Here is a 23949-nt window from a genome sequence, read left to right on the forward strand (position 1 = left end):
CCGGGCCTCTCACTGTTGTGGCCTCTCCTGTTGCGGAGCACAGGCTCCGGACGCGCAGGCTCAGCGGCCGTGGCTCACGGCCCAGCCGCTCCACGGCATGTGGGATCCTCCTGGACCGGGGCACAAACCCGCGGCCCCTGCATCGGCAGGTGGACTCTCAACCACTGTGCCACCAGGGAAGCCCCAGACCTGGAGTCTTTAGCCATGCTTTCTGAACATTTTATGAGGAACTTGTATTTCTTCCATAGTTGGAGGGAGAAGGAAAAAGAAAAGAGAAAAACTCCAATTTATACTTTCAAAGTGCTTCCAGATTCCACAATTAAAATTGTTTACTATGAATATTTAATGTAATATTCTGCTTAGTGAAACTGCATTAAGGTCAGATATCATCTTCCTTTGAAAGATTTACTAAGAAAGCAAAGAAACAAATCATTGAAGTTAAATTTATTTTACCAAGAGTCATTTAGCATTCTTAGTTTTCAACACTCCAAGTGAAAACTCAGCTGGACATCGGCCATGTGGAGGTAGAACACCTTTAACACGTTAAGCATCCATCTTACACCCCACACGGAGGCAACATGACTGTGAGTCAGAAAAAGACATCCATGGTCTGAAACATACTCTCTCAATGGAGGACCAAGGGACTGGATCAAGGGAAGACTAATCATCTCCCATCAAGGAAGCCTCCCTGCTAAGCCTGTGCCCATCTACACCCACTCCTGCAGTAGTGGAAGCCACTGTTCTCCTCCAGACAAATGAAGCCAGGGAAGCAAAAAGTACCCACAATGGTGCAACTCATCTGTAATTCAAGGCAGACAATGTTAAAAACAAAAACAAACAAACAAACAAAAAACAACAAAACAAAACAAAAAACTAAAAATGGCATGCACAAGGTGACCAGGGCTTCCTATCACCTCTCCCACCAGTTTACACCCTACCCCATGAGGTCTTCTGCCCTTCCTCAGGGTGAGTTTCAGATCTGATCCATCTCTGCCTTTTTCATTTCCAAGGAAAAGGGAAAGGAACTAAACAGGCTTGGAGAACAGGAATACCAAGGTGAGAAGGATGAACGGAAAAACAAAATGTGGTATATACACACAGTGGGATATCATTCAGCCTTTAAAAAAAAGAAATTCTGACATGCCGTTAACATGGATAAACCTTGTGGACTTTATGCTAAATGAAATAAGCCAGTCACAGAAAAACAAACACTGTATGATTCCACTTACATTAGGTACCTAGAATAGTCAGACTCAAGAGACAGAAAGTAGAATGGTGGTTGCCAGGGGCTTGGGGGGAAAGGAGATTGGAAATACTATTTAATGAGTATGGAGTTTCAGTTTTGTGAGATAAAAAAGTTCTGGAGATGGGTTGTGCAACAATGTGAATATACTTTACACTACTGAACACTTAAAAATATGCAGATGGTAAATTTTATGTGTATTTTACCATAATTTAAAAGAAAAAAAAAAGTGCCTCCTTCTCACTGATGAGCCAACCACATTCCACAGCAGCTCTGGCATGATTAATACTGACCGACCACCCCTTTTCTATTTAGCAACAGAAGGATGGCACAGGGCTAGTACTTATCAGTCTACTTGAAACAAGAGCTTCTGAAAAAAACTGGCACCTAAACTCCAAGGTTTTCTCTGATTTGCAAATTAAAACTCATAAGGGTTATTCACTTGTCTTACTTGGAGACATACACCTTCATTTCTAACACTAAGCACTATGCAGATCTGGCCACGCAGCAGCCAGAAACCTTTAAATGTGGGAAAGGAACCGAGAGCTTTTAGCATCATCAACCCCAAGTACATCAATTCTTACAAGGCTTTCTCCTCTGGGGCTCAGTGACAATTTTCTCAAAATGTCATTCTTATGACACTATAGGGCAAACACAGGAACTTAACTGGAATTTTCAATGCAGTTCACTATTTTCACTTAAAACTGGATCAGTCCAAGGGCAGCATGCTAAAAATCACACATGAGTTTTACAAAAAGGATTTGGACTCTGCAAATTTCTCCAACAGAGGCAAATAAAGGCAAAAAAGGAGAGCACAGTTTGGTCTAAGCATTGGGACTCCAGATATACAGCAGGGACACAAATGGAAACAAGAGAGGGGTGCTCTGCAGACATTAGTAAGTTGCCCTTCCCCCTCCTTCCTACATGTTCAAGAGCCCCTTCTAGGTCATTCCCATGACCCTAGGTGGAAGGCAGCCAGACTGGGACTGGCAGGTGACTGGAGAGCCCAAGAACTAAGAGGGTGGCCCTCACTGGCCAGAAATAAACCATTCCCACACTGTCAATGTTCCAGGGTCTGAACAGAATGTACTTCTCACTTCCCAAGCACACAACAAATGTTTTGAGCCTAAGCCAGGTGACATCAAATTGGAAGACCGCAGAAGGAATGCTTGTCCTTAGCTGAAGGTCAGGCAAAATTACTTCAGAGGGTCCCTCCAGCTCTAGCATTCTCATCACCAATACTATTAAAAGCCTTAAGAATTCTCCTTTTCAAAAAAAAAGAGGGAAAAGGACAAAATGCAAACACAATGCAATGATCCTTTGGGGTAACTTCATGGTATACTGCCACCATCTGACTTACATCAGTAAACAAAGCCTATGACATTACTGTCATTCAGACCTCCCCTAAAACAAGGTACATGCTGAAGCACTGATCATTTTTAAAAACACTCAGGTAGTGTTATGTACTTGAATCAAGCCTCAAAAGCCTCATGCACTGTCTGCCTTCCTGCTGCCCTGATTGTGGGCCCAGGCAACAGATCACCTCTGTCGTGGTTACAAGGGAGTCTAAAGCCAGGCAGAACAAAGCCTAGGAAAGGCCAATTGCCATTTCTGTGCATCTAAAGGTGCAAGCCAAGCTCAGGTGTGTCATACATCACTTTTTCAGTCACTTCTTCCATTGGGAACTGACTGTGATCATAACTCTACTAACCTTCCACCTCCCCTTACACTACTTCTATGACAAGCACGGCCATCACAGGAATGCTTGATGAATGTTGACAGGTCTACAATTTACTTCACTGCAAAGGTAATACAGAAAATTCTGGTTCCCAAATTTCAGATTCCAGATGCCGTTTCAAAATGATATCCTAGGGCTTCCCTGGTGGCGCAGTGGTTGAGAGTCCGCCTGCCGATGTAGGGGACATGGGTTCGTGCCCCGGTCCGGGAAGATCCCACATGCCGCGGAGCGGCTGGGCCCGTGAGCCATGGCCGCTGAGCCTGCGGGTCCGGAGCCTGTGCTCCGCAACAGGAGAGGCCATAACAGTGAGAGGCCCGCGTGCCGCAAAAAAAAAAAAAAAAAAAAAAAAAAGATATCCTATTTCTTTCCATTCAATACACTAATCTAAAATCTGAAATCTCTAGCAGAACTAATTTGAAAACAAGAGAAAGAGACAGGCAGACAGAAATTTAAAATGCTAGAAGCACATTCTTACCAAGAGCAGTTAATTTAGGGAAAAAAAGCAGCTTAACTTCTCCATGAGGGTCTGCATAGACTTCTGCTATAGACACAAGTCAAGGACACTTGTTTCTATCCCCTCACAGTAGCAAAGTCAGGTTCAAGATATCCATGTTACAGATAAACATGACCTCAGGCCACTACCCAGGTGGACATTTCAGTTAGATAAGCAACAGGATACTGCACCTGAAAAGAGTCCGGAGTTATCTATCGGGCCAGGAAACAGATTATGTTCACCCACACTGTACATATCCCAGCTGTCGAAGCCCACATACTTCTTCCACTGCTTGAACCACCGGCTGTCAATAAGATACCTAGAGACAGACAAAAATTTACCATACCAGACAAGCTGAGCTTGTAAGTTCCTGCAGCTGCTCCCTCAATTTTTTTATGGTCCTTCCACTTGGGGAGCAAGCAACCCCCACTGAAAAACACACTTTGAAGAGCAGGAGCAGGACCAGGCCCTGCATGGCACAGTGAGCCTGGCCCAAGGCAGGCATCCATTAAGTGAAATGATTGTTGAAAGAATCCATAAATGAAAGGAAGGAAATGACTGGCTTCAAAATGCTTGTTTAAAGAAATTCTTTCTATGGGGAAAACCTTGTTTGCTAATGACCATGTCATTAATTTCATAATGATCTTTGTAGAGGTCCTTGTCCAGGCAGACAGTTTGGATACATTGCTTTGCTTGATATGAAGAGCAGTAAAACAATTTTCTTTCTAAAAATGAGGTAATAACATCACACACTTCAGTTTTCCTCTGAGGACCAAACAAGGTATCAAAAAATGTGTTTGCGTGCGTACATATATGTGTGTGTGTGTATATATATATATATACACACACATACATGTACACATATATACACGTACATATATACATATAATATTGTCTTGGTGTGTTTATCTTGTCAAAAAAGCATTAAGTTGATCTGGTTATATTTTAGAAGTATCACCATGCTGTTTTAAAATTAAGACAGAAGGAGGGGAAAACCTCTGTAGGGGAACAAAGCACAACAATTATATTGGTGAGTCCTTCAAATTTTACAACCAACACACTTCAGAGATCAGGCAGCTTCCCCAAGGCCACAAGGATCCATAAGTATATCCAAATCTCTAAAATGCTCTTTCCCCTCCAAACACTTTTAGTGTGTGATTTTAGTCTATGTGAAACTTCTCTGCTTCTGCTGAGTATTTTTCATGTGCCACCACTACTCAGGATATCATCTAAAAGTACTTCTGCCTGCGCTGCCTCTTTCACAGCCTGGCTAGCTCAAGAACACTGTAAAGACTGAATTCTTCCTAATCTCAATGCTTCTCTTTCCTGCTCAATTCCTCTGTCACTATAAGGGGCATTATGACCACTACCATAGTTTCCTAAAGAGGGTTGATCAATCATATTCAATGCAAAGACAAGCCCCAGTTTTCTGCTCCCACACAATAACACCACCCAGGAATCGCTTCACTAGTGGAAGTCCTGTCCCTTCTACTAGACAATTTATTAGGAAAAACTTCCTGACTCAGACTTGCTCTTCTAAATCCTGGTCTTTTAATCCTCTTTTTAGTTAGGCTCTAGGCTACCTGCCTCTCCCACTCTGAAATGCTGCCGCCACAATTATTTTTGACATCTGCTACCAAAATAACCTGGGGCTCTCAGACATTTGTTCAGCCTCTGACCTTGACGTCTGTTCGGCAGTTTACAAGTATCTACTTCGGATCTACGCCTCAACCAACTGAAGGCAGAGGCGCCAAATATCGCTACCCTGGTTTTAATAGTAAGGAATCAGGGTCTGTGAGGTGTGGACGCCTTCGCCCGAAGTCACAAAGCGAGTCCTCAAAGGTAAAGTCCTCTCCTCAACCTGAAGGTCCCCGTGAGCGTTCCGCTTCTGTCCATCCCGTAGCCCTAGCTTCCGCCGGATCCGTCCCGTGGGGCTCCGAATGGACCGGGACGACCCTCAGCTCCACCCACGCTTTCCCAGAGGTAATCTAGGGCTCCCTCCCCTAGAGGGAGGGGCGAGGTTCAAGCCACTCTCTCAGGGTCACTAACATCGCCCCCGCCTGGCCCCTGCCCAAGCCGGGAAAGAGGGGCCGGACCTGAGCGTCCGAGCGCCGGCCCCTGGCCCTGTGGGGCGGAAAGGCGGGCCCAGCGCTCACCACTGCGCCCCTCGTTGGAGCGTGGTCCTCATTAAGGCCCCGAGCTCGGATTTCTGGGTCTCCGCATCCGGTCGCTCACAACAACCCCCGCCTTCCGCCATCTCGTCCGTGTCTCCGGCCCTACCTGCCCGGACATCCGCCTCGCGCACAGCGTGCTGTGGTCCGCGCTCACGCACGCACGCACGGACGCACGCACACGCGCATGTGCGCGCGCCCAAGCCCCTCCCTTCGCCGCGGCCCGCAGCGCCTGCCAGCCTCTGCCTTTCCAACACCCACGACCCGCCGCCCCTCTCCCGCCAGTGCGCGGTGGAGCCGGGAGGGGGGCCGGAAGGGAGGCGGTGCGGAGATGAAGTCGGCGCTTCCTCCGCCCGGGAGGTCTCGCCGCCTGGTGGCCGTCCGGCACCCCTTTCCCTGTCCAACCCGGTGATCTCAAGGAGTCAGACCGCAGGCCCCACGACCCTTCCGGCACCCCCTTCCGGCCAGCGGTGTTATCCTGGTCTTAAATAAACGCAGCGCCAGGTGCGAGAAGCCCTGGAACTAGATTTTCTTGTTTTCACTCCGGCCAGTCCACTTTCAGCAGAGACCTTACGCAAGTCTTTAGCTGCCCAAACGTGGGCTCCAGGTCCCTGTACGGGAGACCCTACAGGGATTTTGGAGAGTGCCAGGTGCACCAGCGCTTTGGGACCGGGACTCGACGGTGTGGCCTAGTCATTAGCAATAGTGTCCGTCTGGACGCCAGAATCACCTGGCCCAGGCTGAATTCCACAAGCCCTCCACTGAGCTAGCTGCTTACTTTGTCAGGGAGGCAGGCAGCCACAGAGGGGCGATAGCAACGGGGGTGGGAGGAGAGGACTAGGTGTATTCTCCACATTAGATGTCCAGGCTGCTGATTTGTTGCTGCAGCAAGATACAGTGTCCTCAACACCGTATGTTTCCCACTCGACCTTGCATACAAAAAACACAGCCCTCCTCCTGGAGGGGGAAGTACACCCAGAGCGAGGAGGAGACCAGGCAGCTGGCTTAGGTGAGTCTACCATTTCCCGCCCTCAGAGAAAAATAAGACCCAGTACCTGCCTTTATACAATCTAATAGAGGAGAGGGGATCTTCCACAAATAGCCCCAGCGCCAAGAAGTGCGTGATAAGCACCGTTACAGGCTATGAACCAAAGACTAGACCCAGAGCTGTGAAAGGGAGACTTTGACTTAAGTACCTTTTGAGTGTGATTTTTTTTTTTTTTTTTTGGTCTACGTTGGGTCTTTATTGCTGTGTGCAGGCATTCTCTAGTTGCGGAGAGCAGGGGCTACTCTTCGTTGAGGTGCACGGGCTTCTCATTGCGGTGGCTTCTCTTGTTGCAGAGCACAGGCTCTAGCCACGTGAGCTTCAGTAGTTGTGGCACGTAGGCTCAGTAGTTGTGGCCCACGGACTTAGTTGCTCTGCGGCATGTGGCATCTTCCCGGACCAGGGCTCGAACCCATGTACCCTGCATTGGCAGGCTGATTCTTAACCACTGTGCCACCAGGGAAGTCCCGAGTGTGATCTTGAAGAAAGCATAGAAATGACGGTGCATGTTAAAGGAGAGGAGACTAGAGGGGTCAAAGAGAATTTCTGGAGCAAGCAAGGAAGGATTAAAGAGTGAAGATTAGGCCAGTTGAGCTGGGCACAGACTGAAAGGACCTGAGAGCTAAAGCTAGAAGGGAGGCCGGAGGGACCATATGTCCTGCCTTAAATGGCACACAGATATTGTAGGAGGTTGAAGAGCAGAGAGAAATAGCTGAGGGTGCTTTATGCCTACAGTGGTGCAGCCCAGAGACCTACTAGGAACCTTTGGAAAGGTGCCTATGAGGGAGGAGAGGAGAAACAGATGAGCCATGTTCAGTGTTGGGGGTGGAAGAGAGCTGGTCTGGTGAAGCTGTGGTAGGTCATTTGAACAGATTTACTATTTTTATGTTGGGTTTTGGCTAATTGAAATTAATTTGCACTCCTAGGACATCTATCACACACCATCTGGTAACAGAGGCCTTTTGGCCGTTGGGTAGATAGCAGGGGAAAGTAATTTGGAATTAAAAATGCCTTGAATAACCACATAGCAGTTAATCCCCTGCAGATAAGAGTTACCATCACGTGATAATTCTACATCTGGGGAGCCAACCCTGACACCCCAAGTGCCCTCCTGTGAAAGTTCTTTGAAATTGTTAAAAATGTTATCAAATGAGAAACACTGCCTTTAGTCCTATTTATAGAAGAAGAAAGTTGGGTTACTGACTTCAGAACCTACATTACAATGTCTGCTTGCCTCTTCTTTTTTTAGCAGTTTCTCCTATACCATTTATGGCATGGGTCAGAGTCTTAAGGAAGTAGGACGGGTTGTCAGCACCACTAGAAAGAGGGACAAAACCTAATTATAAAAATGAAAACTTTGGAAAATCTTTTTAAGCCTGGATCTCTTCAGTGCTATTAAATAGCTGTAAAAATAGTACACTAATTATGGGTAGTCCCTAAAAATTTATATTAAAATTATCAAGTGCCAGTAGTTAAAATGCAAGGAATAATGTGAAACTTCATAATCAGATCACCATTATTTCCAGTTTTAAAACTTAGTGAGTTTGATTATATGTTAAAAACTGAGAACTAGAAACAATGAACATCTGCCTGTGTGTTCCTGGTGTTGTGAGAGTGACCCGCGGATTTGGGAGGAAAGGAGTTGAGTGATTCAACTCAGGAGACACCCTGGCCCCAGGACTGTGTTCTCTGTTGGGCCACTTCCCCTAGGGAGAGGTATGGGCCTAGTAGGCCCCTCTCTTGGCCCCGCAACCAAACCCCAGAACTGAACAACTCACCTGTTGCCAAGGGAGCTTGGAGCACAACAACAGGAAGGAAAGCAGGAAGAGAGCTGGAGGCGACAGGTCTGGCTGATTGGTTACATACTACGATCTTGGACTGTGATGATCTATCTAATTGAGGGTTTGTAATGTCTGGGTGTGTGAACTTTAAGTTTTATTTGGTTCCAAATCATAAAGTTCTTGCCTTGGCTGGTAATATGGCTTGCTCTAAACCTACCTGGAGTTGGCCCTCCCCAGTCACCCTTGGTCCACACTTGGCCGGCAATCACAGAGCATGTGTGGCTGTATTCACAAATACTGGGCACCTTTCTTTTTTTTTTTTTTCGGCTGCATTGGGTCTTCGTTGCTGCGTGTGGGCTTTCTCTAGTTGCGGTGAGCGGGGGCTACTCTTCGTTGCAGGGCGTGGGCTTCTCACTGCAGTGGCTTCTCTTGTTGCAGAGCATGGGCACTAGGCGCGTGGGCTTCAGTAGTTGCAGCACGTGGGCTCAGTAGTTGTGGCACGCGGACCCTAGAGAGTGCGGGCTTCAGTAGTTGTGGCATGCGGGCTCAGTAGTTTTGGCCCTCAGGCTTAGTTGCTCCGCGGCATGTGGGATCTTCCCAGACCAGGGATCGAACCCGTGTCCCCTGCATTGGCACGGGGATTCTTAACCACTGCACCACCAGGGAAGTCCCTTGGGCACCTTTTGATTAGAGGTGGCATCAGGAGAGAAATACTTTTTTTTCCTTCTTGCCTGTGCTTCCTTACCTTGCCCAGGGGACTGTGAAAAAGTGAAAGGCTCTAGAGGTACATTTTAGAAGAATTAAATGTCTTATCAGTGACACTTTCACCTCTGTTACATAAGCGTTGGGTTACTGGGGAAGGTGACAGAGGCAAAAAACTGAATGAATCCTACAGAAAGGACGTGGGATCATTTTTCCCATGTTGGATATTCCATTCTGGTTATGCCACTGTCGGTAGCTAGCCCTGATTGGGTGGGGAAGGTGTTGTGTCTTGGGCCCATGTGTGGTCATGTCTCCTCTTCCTGCTCTAATTCTGTTACCATCAATGTCTTAACGTTAAATAAGCATTTAGATATTAATTGTATGTGTCATTTTCCCTTTGCACAGAGCAAATTCTCCATAAGCATTTCTTGGGTGAATGAATGAAAGAATTATCCAGAGAGTAGTCATTTTTTTCATTTGACTGATAATCTGTTATGTCCTCACAGTCCCTACCATCCAGGGGTTCCCAGCCAGTGAGGTTGGGGAAGATGTTTTCACATGTAATTATAGTGTGTTGTGTGATAAAAGTGCTAGAGGAACATGGAGGGTGATGCTGTAGACACTTTGCTAGGAAGGAAACATAAGCAACTGGTGTAGGAAGCAGAGGTATGCTTAACATTAAAGATGAAAAAAAAAAAGATGAAAAAAATTCAAGACAAAAAAAAAGGGAGGGATTTCCCTGGTGGTCCAGTAGTTAAGACTCTGCACTTCCAGTGCAGGGGGTGCGGGTTCGATCCCTAGTCGGGGAACTAAGATCCCACATGCTGCGCAGCGGTGAGGCCCAAAAAAAAAACCAAAACAGTATGCTTAACATCCCCCCTGACCTTTGAGGATGCATGATGAGTCTGCCAAGGAATCCTGAGGGGACCAGGGCTTCTTTAGATTCACACACATGTACACAGGTATAGCCACGTGCTGGGGACAGAGGAGGCTGGGGTAATAGGTGCTTCTTCTGCAGGGAGGCTCAGATTCCCTCCACTCGCCTCCCTGTGGAGTCAGGTAGCCTGCAGGACCGTAGGACACCACCCAAGGTGGGCTGCCCCTGCCCCTGGATACTGCCCCAACTCTGGGCATTTGGATTAAGCGAGCCTGTTCTGTGGTCTCCTACCTTGGCCTTGCTGGCCACGGCTACACTGAACCTGGGAGGGGTGCTGGGAGTGGGGTTTCTGTCTGCAGGATGAATGATAGAAGGGCTACTGGGCCTCTGCCCAGCACATCACTGTCATGTCCTGTCAGTTTCAATGCTTCTGGATGCAACTAACAGAATACCCACCAGCAAGTGGCCCACCTAGTTAGTGATTTTATTTTTGTTTTTTCACGTGACAAGTCTGGATTTGAGTTCTTGGGTAGGTCAAAGCTGTAGGATGTCAGATCTCAAGTTGGCTTCTCTGTTACCCACAGGGCCAGTGCCCATAAGCCCTCACTCCTTGGGCAAGAACTTCTCTCATCTGAGCTCCTGCTTCCCAATCCAGCAGTGCCTGATGCCCAGTAACTTATTGACCATCTCCAGCTGGGCTTTATTTTAGTGCCAGCCCAGGTGTGTCACACCTCTATGAAAGCATGCTTATCTAGCCTATTTGGTGATTGTAATAACAAAAACCTGCCAAATTCAGAGTACTCTGACAGGGATCCCTGCCCATTCTTTAAAAAATCCATGCTGTGGGGCTTCCCTGGTGACACAGTGGTTGAGAGTCCGCCTGCCGATGCAGGGGTACACGGGTTCGTGCCTCGGTCCGGGAAGATCCCACATGCCACGGAGCGGCTGGGCCCATGAGCCATGGCCGCTGAGCCTGCGCGTCTGGAGCCTGTGCTCCGCAACGGGAGAGGCCACAACAGTGAGAGGCCCGCGTACAGCAAAAAAATTAAAAAAATAAATCCATGCTGTGGATGGATTTATTTCTCTTGTGGAAAGCTTTAGCAAGTATTTTTTACTCAATATTACCCCAAAGTTAAAACTTATGAGAAAAGGCTGATCAGGCCAGGAATGCCTCACTGAAAATAAGCTTATTTTAAATGTTGTTTGTGGAACTACATCGAGACAGAATGAGGAAGTCATGTGATAAAGAACTAATTGTGCAATAAGTGCCTGACCAAATGAATTTTATCAGATTCTTTTTCAGCTTTGTTGAGGTATAGTTGACAAATAAATTTTAGTGTGTACATTGTGATTTAATATACATATACATATTTTATCAGATTTAATGTTTAAAAAAAATTTTTAAACCAGCATTTCTGGAAGAACTGCTAAAATAGTGGCTTCTGAACCTACTGAGTAACAGCACGACCCATCCTCTTCTCAGAAGACCTGTGGCCTAAATGCTGCTGCCTGCTCCCAGATCAGGCAGTGTCCCAGAGGCACTGCTACCAAAGGCCAGGACCTCAGGCAGGTTCACTGGGATTCCTTCACTTTTACTTGTTAATTTGAGCTGCTGATTCACAGTGGGGTGGAGTGGGTGCAGGTCAGAGCCAGTAGCAGTTGCATGGTTGAGTGAGAAAGAATGTGTGTGTGTTTTGGGGGAAGATGTCCAGTTTCTTGGGGAGGAAGATGAAGTGTTAACCGGCTTTAGTCTGAGTGTTCCCAGAAAAAGAGAGAGTTGAAAAGGACAGTTAAAAGAGGCATGCAGCTTCAAGTCTGAGGAGGAGTATTCACCAGCCAGTGTCAGCTACAATGGGGATCTCAGAATTTCCTTTCTCTTGCATCCTAAGGCATAAACTGAAGAAGAAGAAAAAAAAAAGTGGGCAAGGAGGGGTGAGTCACCAGGTACCCAGAGGGGAAGAAATTGGAGTCAGTTTGGAAAGCCCTGGATTCCCATCCCAGAGCCTAACCAGAGAGTGTGGCCCGGGCCACACTGACCCTTTACAGGAAAGGGGAGAGTTGGAGCAGGAAGTCCCTCCTCATGGGTTCAGCTGTAGGACATTGAATAGGACCCTAAATCCCCAGGCTATCTACACCAGCATCTCTGGAGGGGGGCCGTGGACATAGCTTTTAACAAGCACCCAGGTGATTTTTGGGCACTGTGTATTAGCTCCCAGAATAGGACCTGGTAGATCTCGGGCACTGGCTGTCTGGTTACAGCTCTAGCTCCCCCCAGGACTGCACTTGCTGAGGACCCCTCAGTTCACAAGCACTCATCCCAGCTAACTATTCTTTTTATTTTTTTTATTTTGGCCACGCTGTGAGGCATGCGGGATCTTAGTTCCCTGACCAGGGATTGAACCTGTGCCCTCTGCAGTGGAAGTGCAGAATCCTAACCACTGGACCACCAGGGAAGTCCCCCCAGCTAACAATTCTTTATGAAATGTCCCTTCCCTCAGCTCTTTGACTCCATCCATCACTGTTCCAGCTGTGCCTCTCTGCCATCTGACCCAGAAACACTGTGAATTCATAGGCCTCAAGTTTAGGCCACCTGATCTTCTTCTTGTCACTCTCCCCAGGTGAGACCGTATCCTCTCCAATGGCTACTTACTGACCCCTTGACTAGACCTTTGTCTCCAACCCAAATTCCTTTTCTGAGCCTCTTGTAAGCACCTGCTCCAGATATCTCCATCTGGATGTCTCATGCGCCAAATCTGAATCTAAACACTTTTCTTCTCCCCACACCTGCTCCTCCTTGTATTACCTGATTGTCAGCGATGCCACCTTTCCACCTCAGACCTTCACACACTGAACTCCCTGCCTGTCCACCCTCCATCAGCTTGTTCCTCAGCTAACTGCTCCTTAACCTCTCTTCAGCTTCACTGTCACTCCCTCCAAGAGACAAAAGCGTGATCCTCCCCACTGGGCCAGGCCCTCTAATTTATTCTCAAAGTACCCCATACTACTCTCATAGAACTAAATATGCATTTAGTAATTATAGAGTCTTTCTGCTTTCCTGAGGACTGTATCCTGGCACCCAGCAGAGTATATGGCACAGGGCTGAATGATGAGTGTTGCAATAAAGGAGCCAAGGGCTTTTAGAGAAGAGATGTGGGGTTTAAGGAGGTCAAAGATGGCCTAGGTATACCCAGATATACCCAGGTGAACAGGTTGTTAGTTTCCATTCCAGCAGTCAGATTTGGAGTCTACAAATAATCCTCAAAAATCCCTGGGGCTTCCCTGATTGCACAGTGGTTGAGAGTCCGCCTGCCGATGCAGGGGACGTGGGTTCGTGCCCCGGTCCGGGAGGATCCCGCATGCCACGGAACAGCTGGGCCCGTGAGCCATGGCCGCTGAGTCTGCATGTCCGGAGGCTGTGCTCTGCAATGGGAGAGGCCATGGCAGTGAGAGGCCCGCGTACTGCAAAAAAAAAAAAAAGAAAAAGAAAAAAAAAAATCCCTGACCCTGTTTTTTTGTTTGTTTTAAATTTTATTATTTTTTTTACTTTCGGCTGTCTTGGGTTTTCGTTGTTGCACGCGGGCTTTCTCTAGTTGCGGAGAGTGGGGGCTACTCTTCATTCTGGTGCGTGGGCTTCTCATTGAGGTGGCTTCTGTTGCAGAGCACAGGGTCTAGTTGCGCAGGCTTCAGTAGTTGCAGTGTGTGGGCTCAGTAGTTGCAGCGTGCGGGCTCAGTAGTTGTGGCACACGGGCCTAGTTGCTCCATGGCATGTGGGATCTTCCCAGACCAAGGATCGAACCTGCGTCCCCTGCCTTGACAGGCGGATTCTTAACCACTGTGCCACCAGGGAAGTCCCCCTGACCCTGTTTTGAGTGGAAAGTTATTCTCTTTATATTAATTGACAAACACTGGCTGATTCATGCTATACACCAGGCCCTATGGACCCTGAGGAGATGACCAGCCCCTTTCCACCTCCCAGACTTTCACCCTCTGGGGAAGCAGACCAGTCACTCACAGATGTAATCAAGACTTTTGGTTCTGAGAGGAGCACAGATAGAGTGGGGTCTCAATGGGGAACAGAGCTCTGTCTTGTTACCTCAGAGGGGACTCAAAAGCGAGGTGGAGAGGCCTTACAGCCAGAGGGAGGTGGGCCTGTTTTGATGATGGAGAGAGAGGGAGCCAGAACAAATACAGCCCTTAATGACCTAAGGGCAGGCAGAGGGGGAGGGCAGCAGCAAAGATGCCTGCTTAGGGTTAGTAGAAAAGTTCTTGAGAGTTGGTTAAGACACAGAAGGGACTTGAGCCACCAATTTGAGCATAAACATTGGGACCCCAAAACCTCTGGACCTTGTTCTGGACTGATAACACATATCTGGGTGCTTGTCTGTCCCAGCAGAAGCTTCATTGCATACAAGCCCTGCAGTCACTTGTATTGTGATAGGAAGTGCCTCTAGGTCTGTCTCAAGAGATTACTGACAACAGGAACAACAGATGGAGAAGTTGGACCTGAGCCATACCTGAGAAGCAGTGCTGGCCTCCAAGATACACGCCTATCCTAAGCCTGACCATGCAATTGCAACTGCAAGGCATGGTCAGAACAAGCAGTTGCATACTCTTCTGAGTACCTGAGAGGCAGCAGCCAGTAAGCGCATCATCAGAGCAGATAGAAGCACTGGATAGCGCTATGCAAAGAAGATCTAGCAAAGTAATGGGGAAAGAGTTATGTTGCATAAGCTGCCAACTGTGTAAAGTGGGCTTGTATGGCCCTAACACTTAAGGAGGCTGTTACCAAGCAAGGACTTGCTGCCCAACACACATAGAAGCCAATACTATGGCACCCACTTTTGAGCAAAGAGCTTTATTGTGAGGTTGACCGGCAAGGAGACAGGAGGCAAGGCTCTCAAATTTATCTCCCTAATCTGGGGTTTGGTCAAACTTTTTTTAGTTAGGGGAGGATGGGTTCATATGTGGAAGCACTGGTGGGGCAGGTTTTGACTGGAGGGCTTTGGAACTTGGCCATTTATGGTAAGGTATGGTAAAGGGAACTTCAGCACTGGGTCTTCCTGGACAATGGATCTTTCACTTCTGAAAGGGTTCCAGCATTCAGGTTCTGGTCACGTCTGGGTTCTTTTGGTTCTGTGTGGGGGAGGAGGGGTGGAGGTGGAAAACCTTGGTTCCAGGCATTATTAGAATTCAAAATTTCTCCTCTGCTGCATGACTTGCGGTTTTGTTCTGCTATCTCTGAAGAACAACTAAGTATCTTGTTATCAACAGAGCAGGGCCAGTTTGGGCTGCTTCTGCAGTTACAAAGCCACGGACTCTAAACGTAAGTGGGAGCCCATGGTGTTATTTTTTGTGAAGGTCATTTTGAGCAGAGCAAATACTCAGAAAGGAGAGGCCTAACTACTGAGGATAGGCAGTCAGCCTTTGAAATTTCTTCCTCTTTTTGAAATAAAGACTTTCTCTTGTAACAGGGCCTCAGGATGGCCCTGGTGCATGTCCTGGCAGAGGGAGAAATGCTGAGACAGGAGCTAGGATTCCCACATAGGAAAGAGTGAATTCTACAGCAGACAAAATTTTGGGATGTTCAGGCTTGGCTAGGTAATGCCAGCCAAGGAGTGGGGGCTTAAGCTCCCAGCCCTATGACAATGAGGTTAGTAGGAAAGGTGTCCCCATCTGACAATGATACAGGACATACACACAGTTCTGCTCACACTCAGCACTTTATTAATGAGAAAGCTGTGGTCTGGGAAAGGGGAGGCTGGCATGGACAGGACCAGAGCCCATCTCGGGGGATTTTCCTGGACATCTGGCATTCCTCCATGCAGGTTTAGAGGAAACACCTTCACGGATAAAATCCCCAGAGGGCAACGCTGTGACTGCCAAGGAGCAGGGGTAGGAGGGGCACCCTAGGCACAGCTGGGCCCCTGAGACAGCAGAGCTTCGATGTCAGGCTCGATGTCGATGGTCAGAAAGCGGCGGCTGTACCTGCGTACGGGCACACCGTCTGGGCCCACCAGGAACTTCTCGAAGTTCCAGGCAACGTCGTTGCGGCACACCGGAGACCAGGTGATGAACTTGGGGTCTGTCATGAGGGCAGTGGCGTCGTCACTGGGCGTGGGCAGAGCCTCCCGAAGGAAGGTGAAGAGCGGATGTGCCTTCTCGCCATTCACCTCGCACTTCTCGAAGAGCATGAAGTTGGGCTCGAACCCGCCGCCTGGTCGTACGTACTTGAGGCAATTCAGGATCTCCTCGTTCTTGGCATTTTCCTGTGGGAGGGGAGAGCAGCTGGGACCCGGGGCTGCGAGGGGAAGCGAAGCCTTCTAACTGCAAACATTGTTTCTCCATGAGTCACTAGACTCTGGCCTTTCTTGCACAACCCCAGGGTGGACCTCAACCCCAGCCGGGACGAGCGCCGGAGGGAAGTGAGCCGGTGGCCCGCCTCTCCGCCCCCAGGGCGCGCGGCTGCTGGGCCCGGCGGGTCGTCCGCCGGCGTTCCTAACCGCGGTCGCACGCCCACCCCCGCTCCGCTCGGCCAGGCGCACCTGATGCCCAAACTGGTTGCACGGGAAGCCGAGCACGACCAGGCCCCGGGGCCCGAGGCGCCGCTGCAGGTCATTCATCTGGGTGTAGTCCCGGACAGTTGTGCCTCAGAGCGACGCCACATTCTCAATGAGCAGCACCTTGCCCCGAAGGGACCCCAAGTTCACGGGCTCCCCGCCGGCCAGCGGACGCGCAGAGAAGGCGTACACCGAGCGCGGGGCCGCTGCAGCCAGGGCGGCCGCCGAGCGCTGAGCGGCACACATGGCGTGGGTGCCCAAAAAGACAGGGCAGAGCCGCGGACTAGACGAACACGGGGGGCCGGGAAGCGCCTCCTTTTAACAGGCGGGCGACCGAGGTCATGTGGCTCGGGCACTTTTCCGGCCGCTCCTACACCCCTCCCCCGCTCGGTCCCGCCTCATCCGGCCTCTGTCCTACGACTGTGGTCCCGCGAAGCTGGAGGGTGCGGTCGGGCCGGATGCGGACACCGCCCAGACCGTGCCGAGGCGCGGACGCGTTTGGTCCCGCCCAGGGAGCGCAGCGCCGGCACTGTGGCAGTCGCCCGGATTGTCCAGCCAGAGCCCAGGCCGAAGAGGGCTCCGGATTCTTTCTCAATGGTTCTTCAGGGATTGGGGCCTGGCACGGGGAGACTCGCCAGCAACATCTTTCGCTGCCTGTGGCCACACAGCCCTCCCAGCCTATGCCATATTCCTACTCCCCGAGAAAGTGCCCTATTGTCAGGCGCAGAGGGAGTTATGACTTGTGATGATGGTGCAGTTAGCAGCAGCTGCCAAGGCAAGTCCTCTGTGTTGACACTTCCTGGTTCTAGGAAGGTTAAGTTGGAGGAGGGTGGGCAATGCTGGGGAGAAAGGGGGCGGGCAGCCAGGGCTGGACTCCAAAAGCCAGCAGTTTCTAACCCATTTCCTTGCATTCTGGGGCTGCCCTAGACTGTGTTCTCCTCCTGGCCTCTGGTTTCCCTCCTACTTTTACACCCCCAGTGTGGCACTACCCTTACACAGGTTTTCTGGGGTCACTACTCAGGCCCTGCTCCAGACCCCTGGAGGGGAGCCCAAAAGCATGCAGGGCCAAGGGGACTCAGTCGATTTCAGACCATCCTCAGCTTCATCTGGAGCTCAGGCAAGGAAGTAAAAGACACTGAAAATGGACAGGTAGTAAGAAGAGGAAAATATCACACTAAGATTTGTCCAGAACGACTGCTTGGAGTACCCCTCAGTCGGCTGCATTCCCTACCCCACCCTACTCTGAACTTGAATGTGACATAAGATAATCACTTCCACCTCTTTGGGAGAAGCCAGGTTAGTGCCAGCTTTGGGGTGGGGGTGGGCAAGCCGGTACTTTGCCCCCTGAAGGAACCTTCCAAGGTGAGCTAGGCAGAATTCATCCTCCATTCCCAGCCCTGGAGAGAGCCAACACAAACACCAGGATACAGGAAGTTTAGAAAACTGCCTTTATTCTATTAGTAGTTGGAAAAATTAACTGGTACAGAAAAAAAGTTTAGTCAGCTGGAGAGGACAGAGAAACCGTGGGCCACCCAAGAGAACTGGTGGCTCCTCTGGGAGGGAACCTGGATACAGTGAGAAGAAAGAGCACTGTGAACTAGAGCCAGACCCTGCAGTCCAGGTGAGACAGGTTATGCCACCTTCTGAATTATCTAAGTGCCTCAGGCGTAAAACCAAATTCCTATTTACTTAGCCCAGCTCTGGGGAAGGGGGTACTGGAATATGTGGGGCCGAAAAGGGGAGACATGGCCATCTTTTATCAGAGAAACTGACAAAACAGGAATTTAAAAAATGAATTTTCCATCTGACTTTATTTTCAAATACACTTTCTTTTTTTTAAAAAAAACCAATACACTTTCTGTGAGGATGACAAATATCAGTATTAGGAAATCCAATTATACAAAAAATACTACATCTAGTCTGGGGTAGATATATTTATTTTTGGTAACATACATTAAGCGGCACTAATTACACAGTAACTATAAGGTAACTAACATGAAACCACAGAACTGTAACTTTGCCACAGCTGCGTGGACTTGGGCCTTTCTGGCTGAGCACATTTTCAAAAAACTGGATTGCCACCCAGAGCTATGCCAATGAAATCTGTTAAAATGAGTAAAGCTCTGAAGTGGTGACTCACCAGAGTACCTTGCAGCTGAAAGATGATAGGCAGGACATGTTAGTTATAAAGTAGTTACAGCCTAATTCACAAAAGTTACCCACTGTTTCTCTTTCTAGAAAGAAGCAAGAAGTTAGGAAATTCCTTGAATTAGCGCCTAGTGTGTCACGTGGGAGTGCAGAGGAGGGCTGTTAGAGCAGTGTCAGAAAGACCCTGGTGGGTCAGGTGGGTTGGACATCATTAATAATCATGGTTGGCTTCTAAATACTGGTAGCAAGATGACTTCTGATTTGTAATCTTAGGTAAATTATAGATAAATGAAAAAGGCCAGTAATCATACACTAAGATTAATAAACAGCACTTCAAAATTAACCGCATGAGGGCTGTGCTTGCAGCAGGGTTTCACAAGACAAGGCACCCAGATTTTTTCTTCCCACGTCTGGCTTGCAGAGCCGCTCTCGTGGCCATTTCAAAAACCTCCCTCACTCCATCTTTGGTCTTTGCTGAACACTCCATGTACCCAAAAGCACCAATCCTGTTTGCCATATCTCTGCCTTCTTCCGGTTTCACTGGCTCCTAGCAAAGAGAAGAGAGCACTTTTAGTTAACAGCGTTACATACATATAGTAAGTAGGTGTATCCAAATTCATCTCAAAGACTGCTTTTAAAAAGCTGCCGAGGGCTTCCCTGGTGGTTTAGTGGTTAAGAATCCGCCTGCCAATGCAGGGGACACGGGTTCGAGCCCTGGTCTGAGAAGATCCCATGTGCTGCGGAGCAACTAAGCCTGTGAGCCATAACTACTGAGCCTGCGCTCTAGAGCCCGCGAGCCACAGCTACTGAAGCCCGTGTGCCACAACTACTGAAGCCCACGCACCACAACTACTGAAGCCCGCGCACCTAGAGCCCGTGCTCCGCAATAAGAGAAGCCACCACAATGAGAAGCCCACACACCGCCATGAAGAGTAGCCCCCGCTCGCCGCAACTAGAGAAAGCCCGCGCACAGCAACAACGACCTAATGCAGCCAAAAATAAATAAATAAATTAATTAATTAAATTTTTTTAAAAAAAGCTGCCGAACTCCCAGATTTGAGTTCTGTCTTATGACACTCATATGGGGTGACCCCCACCTCCAATATATAAAAAATCCCTGTCAAACATGCTCTTCTCTGGGAAGTAGAGAGAAAAGGAGAGGCCAGAGAAGCCCTAGAGGGTTGAGGGAATCAAGGGCAAAATTACTCAAGCTGTTGATCCAGGGTAAGCCCTTGGGTCTTCTTGTAGTTAGCTTCACAGAGGACTGAATGCTCAGGGAAGGAAACAGATCCTGACCTTCACATTCAGACAGAGAAACCTCAGGAGAACCCGTGCAAAACACCTCAAGGCACTCCTCCTGCAGTGGGGAAGTCCTATCATTGGGCCACCTGGCTTCTGAGAAGCCAAGATGTCACCTCCACCATCACTTTTTTAAAAATTTTTTTATGCTTTTTTTTTTTTTTTTTTTGCGGTACGCGGGCCTCTCCTGTTGTGGAGCACAGGCTCCGGAGGCACGGGCCCAGTGGCCATGGCTCACGGGCCCAGCTGCTCCGTGGCATGTGGGATCCTCCCAGACCAGGGCATGAACCCGTGTCCCCTGAATCGGCAGGTGGACTCCCAACCACTGCGCCACCAGGGAAGCCCCACCATCACTTTTATAAAGACATTAGGGCTCTCTGTTTGGACTCCCTGCCATCAGGATTTCCTGATTCTTCAGTTCCCACCAATTTATCTTTAGCCTCACATATACGAAAGTAATAACTGGAGAGGGAAATCAAGAGCCTGATAAAGTTCTTGTTTCTGAAGCACTGACTATTGCTGTGATGGTCCTTTCTCAGGCAGGCAATCTTTGGAGCACAGCACTACCTCACAAGAGAGGTTCCATCTTACAGGACTAGGGAGTTTTAGGGACCCCCTCTATGCAGGCCTGAGTCAGTGAGGGCCGGATGGACAGAGAGAGGCTTCTGGGACTTTCTCTGAGACAGCCTGGTCTTTGGGGGTTTCTGCTGAGTTCCCTGAACCTCGAACCCAGGCCCCGAGTTTAAGAATGCTACAGGAAGACAGAGCCCTGCCCTAGACCATACCTGCTTCATCTTGGCTAGCTCCCGCCTTGTGTGCTCATCATTTCGAAGATCCTTCTTGTTCCCAACCAGGATGATGGGCACGTTGGGACAGAAATGCTTGACTTCTGGAGTCCATTTTTCTGGGATGTTTTCTGAAAGAAGCAAAATGCACATAATTTGGGGATACATATAATTCTATCTTGAAGAATCTCCAAAAACCCTAGTTAAATTGCAAAGAAACTTCTTGAGAAATATGCCGGACATTTAATGGAATTCCACTAGTTTCAAAACCATGAAAAAGGTAAAATCTAACCCCCCTTCTCTTAAGCACAGAATCACCAGCTTTTCTCAGTCCCACCAAGGAGCTCAGCTCCTCTGGAGGTGGCACCAGGTAAAGGCTCTGGAGGAGCAAAGGATGGCTCCACAATGGTGCCACCTGCCCCAAGAAGGAAGGCTCCCCACCAGCCATCCATGTCACTGCTGGCAGATGCTTCTGACCACAGCTTACAGAAGGAGTCCCCATTCTGGGGCTATAGCTGGCTCAGGGTTCACATGTTTTCTCTACACTTACTCATGGGCCCTCAGCATGACCTACCCTTGGATTACTGGTATTTCAAATGGCTTGAGTGGCTTTTGAAAATGAGTAATAACCAGCTGTAGCTTCTTGCCAATACTGTAGTAATTTAGTGGACAAGTGGCCTGGGTTCAACCTCACACACCCACTACCTTGAACATCTCAGTGTCAGGGATGACACTATAAAATGGGGATAACAGTAATACCTTACATGAGGTTATTTTGAGTCAATGTGTACAGAATACTTAGTACGATGATCATTTAAATGGTACTGATCATAAGACTATATTTTAGGAGTAAACTGTTCACTCTCTGACTTCAAGACCAAAAGGCAGGAGTTGGAATATAAAAGATGCTCTGCCTTCTGGCTAGAAGGTACAGAAGCTACATGAACAAGGTCAGGAAAACTCATAATTCTACACTCCACTCTTCAGCACACAAGACAGACATCTGTCTGCTTCCTTCCTCCTTTGCTATAGCGGCTAGAGTCAATCACTAATGTGACAACTTAAAACTCAAAGCCTTATTCTAGAACAAAGGGGTTCCCAGAGAAGTGCAGAGCAATCAAGAGACAAGGGCCAGCATATCTAACAGTGAAGGCAAACAGCCTCAGCACTGAATCTTGCTCTTATCTCTGCACCCTGTGGTCAGTTTTCAGTTCAGGTGCAACAGTGATCACTTTAAAGAGAAGGTGAGATCACATCACTCCTTTGTTCAAACCATCCAAAAGCTCCCATCTCACTCATGATGAAAGGAGAGGTCCACACCATTAACCACATGGCTCTGCAACCCTCGCTCCACTCCCTCTGCTACAGCTACAATGGACTCCTTCCTTCTGCCTGGGAAGCTCTTTTGTTGGCTATCTGTGTTGGCCTCCCTCACCTACTTCAGGTCTCTGCTCAGAGGTTTCCTTTTCAGTGAGGTGGCTGACCATCCTATGGTCATCTTCTAAAACAGCATACTACCATGGCCTATTCCATACCCACCTCTATGAATGTTATTTGTAACATTTCTTGTTATCAGATTTACTGTGGTTTTTGCTCTTCTGTCTCCCTTCATCTAGAATATAGGTTCCATAAGTAAGCACTCAATAATTATTTGCTGAATATATAAAATTATTACTCCAATAGTCCCCCCCACCCCCCGGAATTCAGGACGTGTAAACTGAAATGAATTGCCTCTGTCTTATCTTCACTTTTCATAAATGATTTTAAAACATAATTTTTTACTTTTTAATTCAGTGATGGCAATTGCCTATGATTGCTCCCACCTCCAAAGTAATCTGATCATATCAGGACACATCACTTTACATGGATTTACACTGCGGTGCTTTAGGGGCCACTGGGAATTCCATAAAGCCAGAGAAAAGGAATCCTTATCTAGGATCAAGGGTCAGCAAATGAAATTTTGCCCGGAGTCTACTTTTATACGTGAAGTTTTACTGGAACAGAGCCAAGCTCTGTTGTGCTACAACAGCAGAGTTGAGTAGTTGTGGCAAAGTTCAGGAGATCCAACAGAGAACACATGGCCAACAAAACCTAAAATATTTACTATTTGGCCTTTTACATAAGTTTGTTGACCCCAGGCCTCAACTAGAATCTAGACTCTAGACCAACTGCCAGTGAGACAGCAGAGGTTCCAAAAAGTAAACTACTGTCACAGGGTTGGCCAGCAACAGGGCTGAAACCTGCACACCAACATTCTGATTGCTGATCAAACTTGTTATCCTACACCTAGACTCAGTGCCATGGTCTAACATCCAACCAGGTAAAAACAAAGTCCAGCATTAGGTTCACATTAGCTTTTCAGTTTCTTGATATAGACGTTTGAGTTCCCAAGACACATTTTACTAGGGCAAACTACCAGTGGACTTCTCTCCTACTCCCTAGCCAAGATAAGAGAACTTTTAAAAGGCCCTTGGCAAAACCAAGCTAATTTAGTCAGCTCAGCAAAGGGGCGCTACCTACCTATCATACTACTGCAGTGACCAGCAGTCTCTCTAGGTATGTTTGTATTTCAGAGAGGGAGATCAATCTCTCTTTGCCTCTTTTCTTTCTACCTCTGCTCTCCTCCCTAGAACCTGCCCTCTGGGGGAGAGGATAGCAAGAAACAAGTCATAGTAAACAAACAGAGGTCAAAAGCTGAAGACTTCCTTCGAGACCAGCAGACACAGTCTTAAAAGAAAAATGTGAGACTGAAGAAGAGTAACTTTTTTGCTCTGAAGGTACTTTTGTCCCTAAAGGATTATACCTTGGATGAGGCGGCAAAGGGCACACAATCCTCCTCATTCCTATAGGCAAAGTCCATGATGTGTGTGTCTGAGGGGAAGGTGTCACATGGCTCCACTTTCTCTCTAAAGCTCAGCCTCTAGGGGCTTCTAACAGTCCCCGCAAAGGAAGGCAGATTAATTTGAAAACCAAAACTAAAACACAACTGTTAAAAATGAACCAAAGTGAAACAATGGCAGAGAGCACCCACTCTGTCTCAGTTCTGGGAGATATTGCACAGGGGACTCAATCTCAGCTTGGCTCCTTGGGCTGCATGACCTTGAGCAAGT

General features: G+C 48.2%; 3 protein-coding genes and 1 non-coding gene across 10 annotated transcripts in view; all 4 read right to left on the reverse strand.

Annotated features, from left to right (window-relative positions):
- The window catches only part of USP4 (ubiquitin specific peptidase 4), a 49373-nt gene extending 43553 nt beyond the window's left edge, over positions 1-5820 (reverse strand). Inside the window, exons 1-2 of one of the 5 annotated variants that reach the window (XM_089919320.1) lie at positions 5631-5795; positions 3666-3793 (exon numbers count right to left, since the gene is read on the reverse strand). In XM_089919320.1, the coding sequence (XP_089775446.1) occupies positions 3666-3793; positions 5631-5731 (229 nt within the window). In that variant the 5' untranslated portion in view covers positions 5732-5795. Of the gene's footprint in view, positions 1-3665; positions 3794-5570; positions 5595-5630 lie in introns of those variants that run through there. The other 4 variants (XM_022573155.3, XM_022573156.3, XM_022573157.3 and 1 more) reach the window with 4 other exon arrangements.
- Positions 5821-12430: 6610 nt separating this feature from the next.
- On the reverse strand, positions 12431-12503 carry TRNAG-UCC (transfer RNA glycine (anticodon UCC)). Its single transcript has one exon. It is a non-coding gene; the product is annotated as a tRNA-Gly (tRNA).
- A 3248-nt stretch (positions 12504-15751) lies between these two features.
- Positions 15752-16914, reverse strand: GPX1 (glutathione peroxidase 1). The gene is made up of 2 exons (XM_022573147.2): positions 16593-16914; positions 15752-16316 (listed from the first exon to the last, which is right to left on the reverse strand). The coding sequence occupies exons 1-2, from the start codon at positions 16851-16853 to the stop codon at positions 15957-15959; spliced, it is 621 nt and encodes a 206-aa protein (XP_022428855.1). The 5' UTR covers positions 16854-16914; the 3' UTR covers positions 15752-15956.
- Positions 16915-18041: 1127 nt separating this feature from the next.
- RHOA (ras homolog family member A) overlaps positions 18042-23949 on the reverse strand; it is a 52025-nt gene continuing 46117 nt past the window's right edge. For all 3 annotated transcript variants that reach the window (XM_022573150.3, XM_089919323.1, XM_022573148.3), the window contains 2 exons: positions 20840-20970; positions 18042-19302 (listed from right to left, as the gene is read on the reverse strand). In XM_022573150.3, the coding sequence (XP_022428858.1) occupies positions 19129-19302; positions 20840-20970 (305 nt within the window). In that variant the 3' untranslated portion in view covers positions 18042-19128. The remainder of the gene's footprint in view (positions 19303-20839; positions 20971-23949) is intronic.

The sequence above is a fragment of the Delphinapterus leucas genome, chromosome 10, assembly GCF_059928025.1.
Source record: "Delphinapterus leucas isolate spDelLeu-1000000601 "Yukka" chromosome 10, BTC_Dleu_Yukka2, whole genome shotgun sequence".
NCBI lineage: Eukaryota > Metazoa > Chordata > Mammalia > Artiodactyla > Monodontidae > Delphinapterus > Delphinapterus leucas.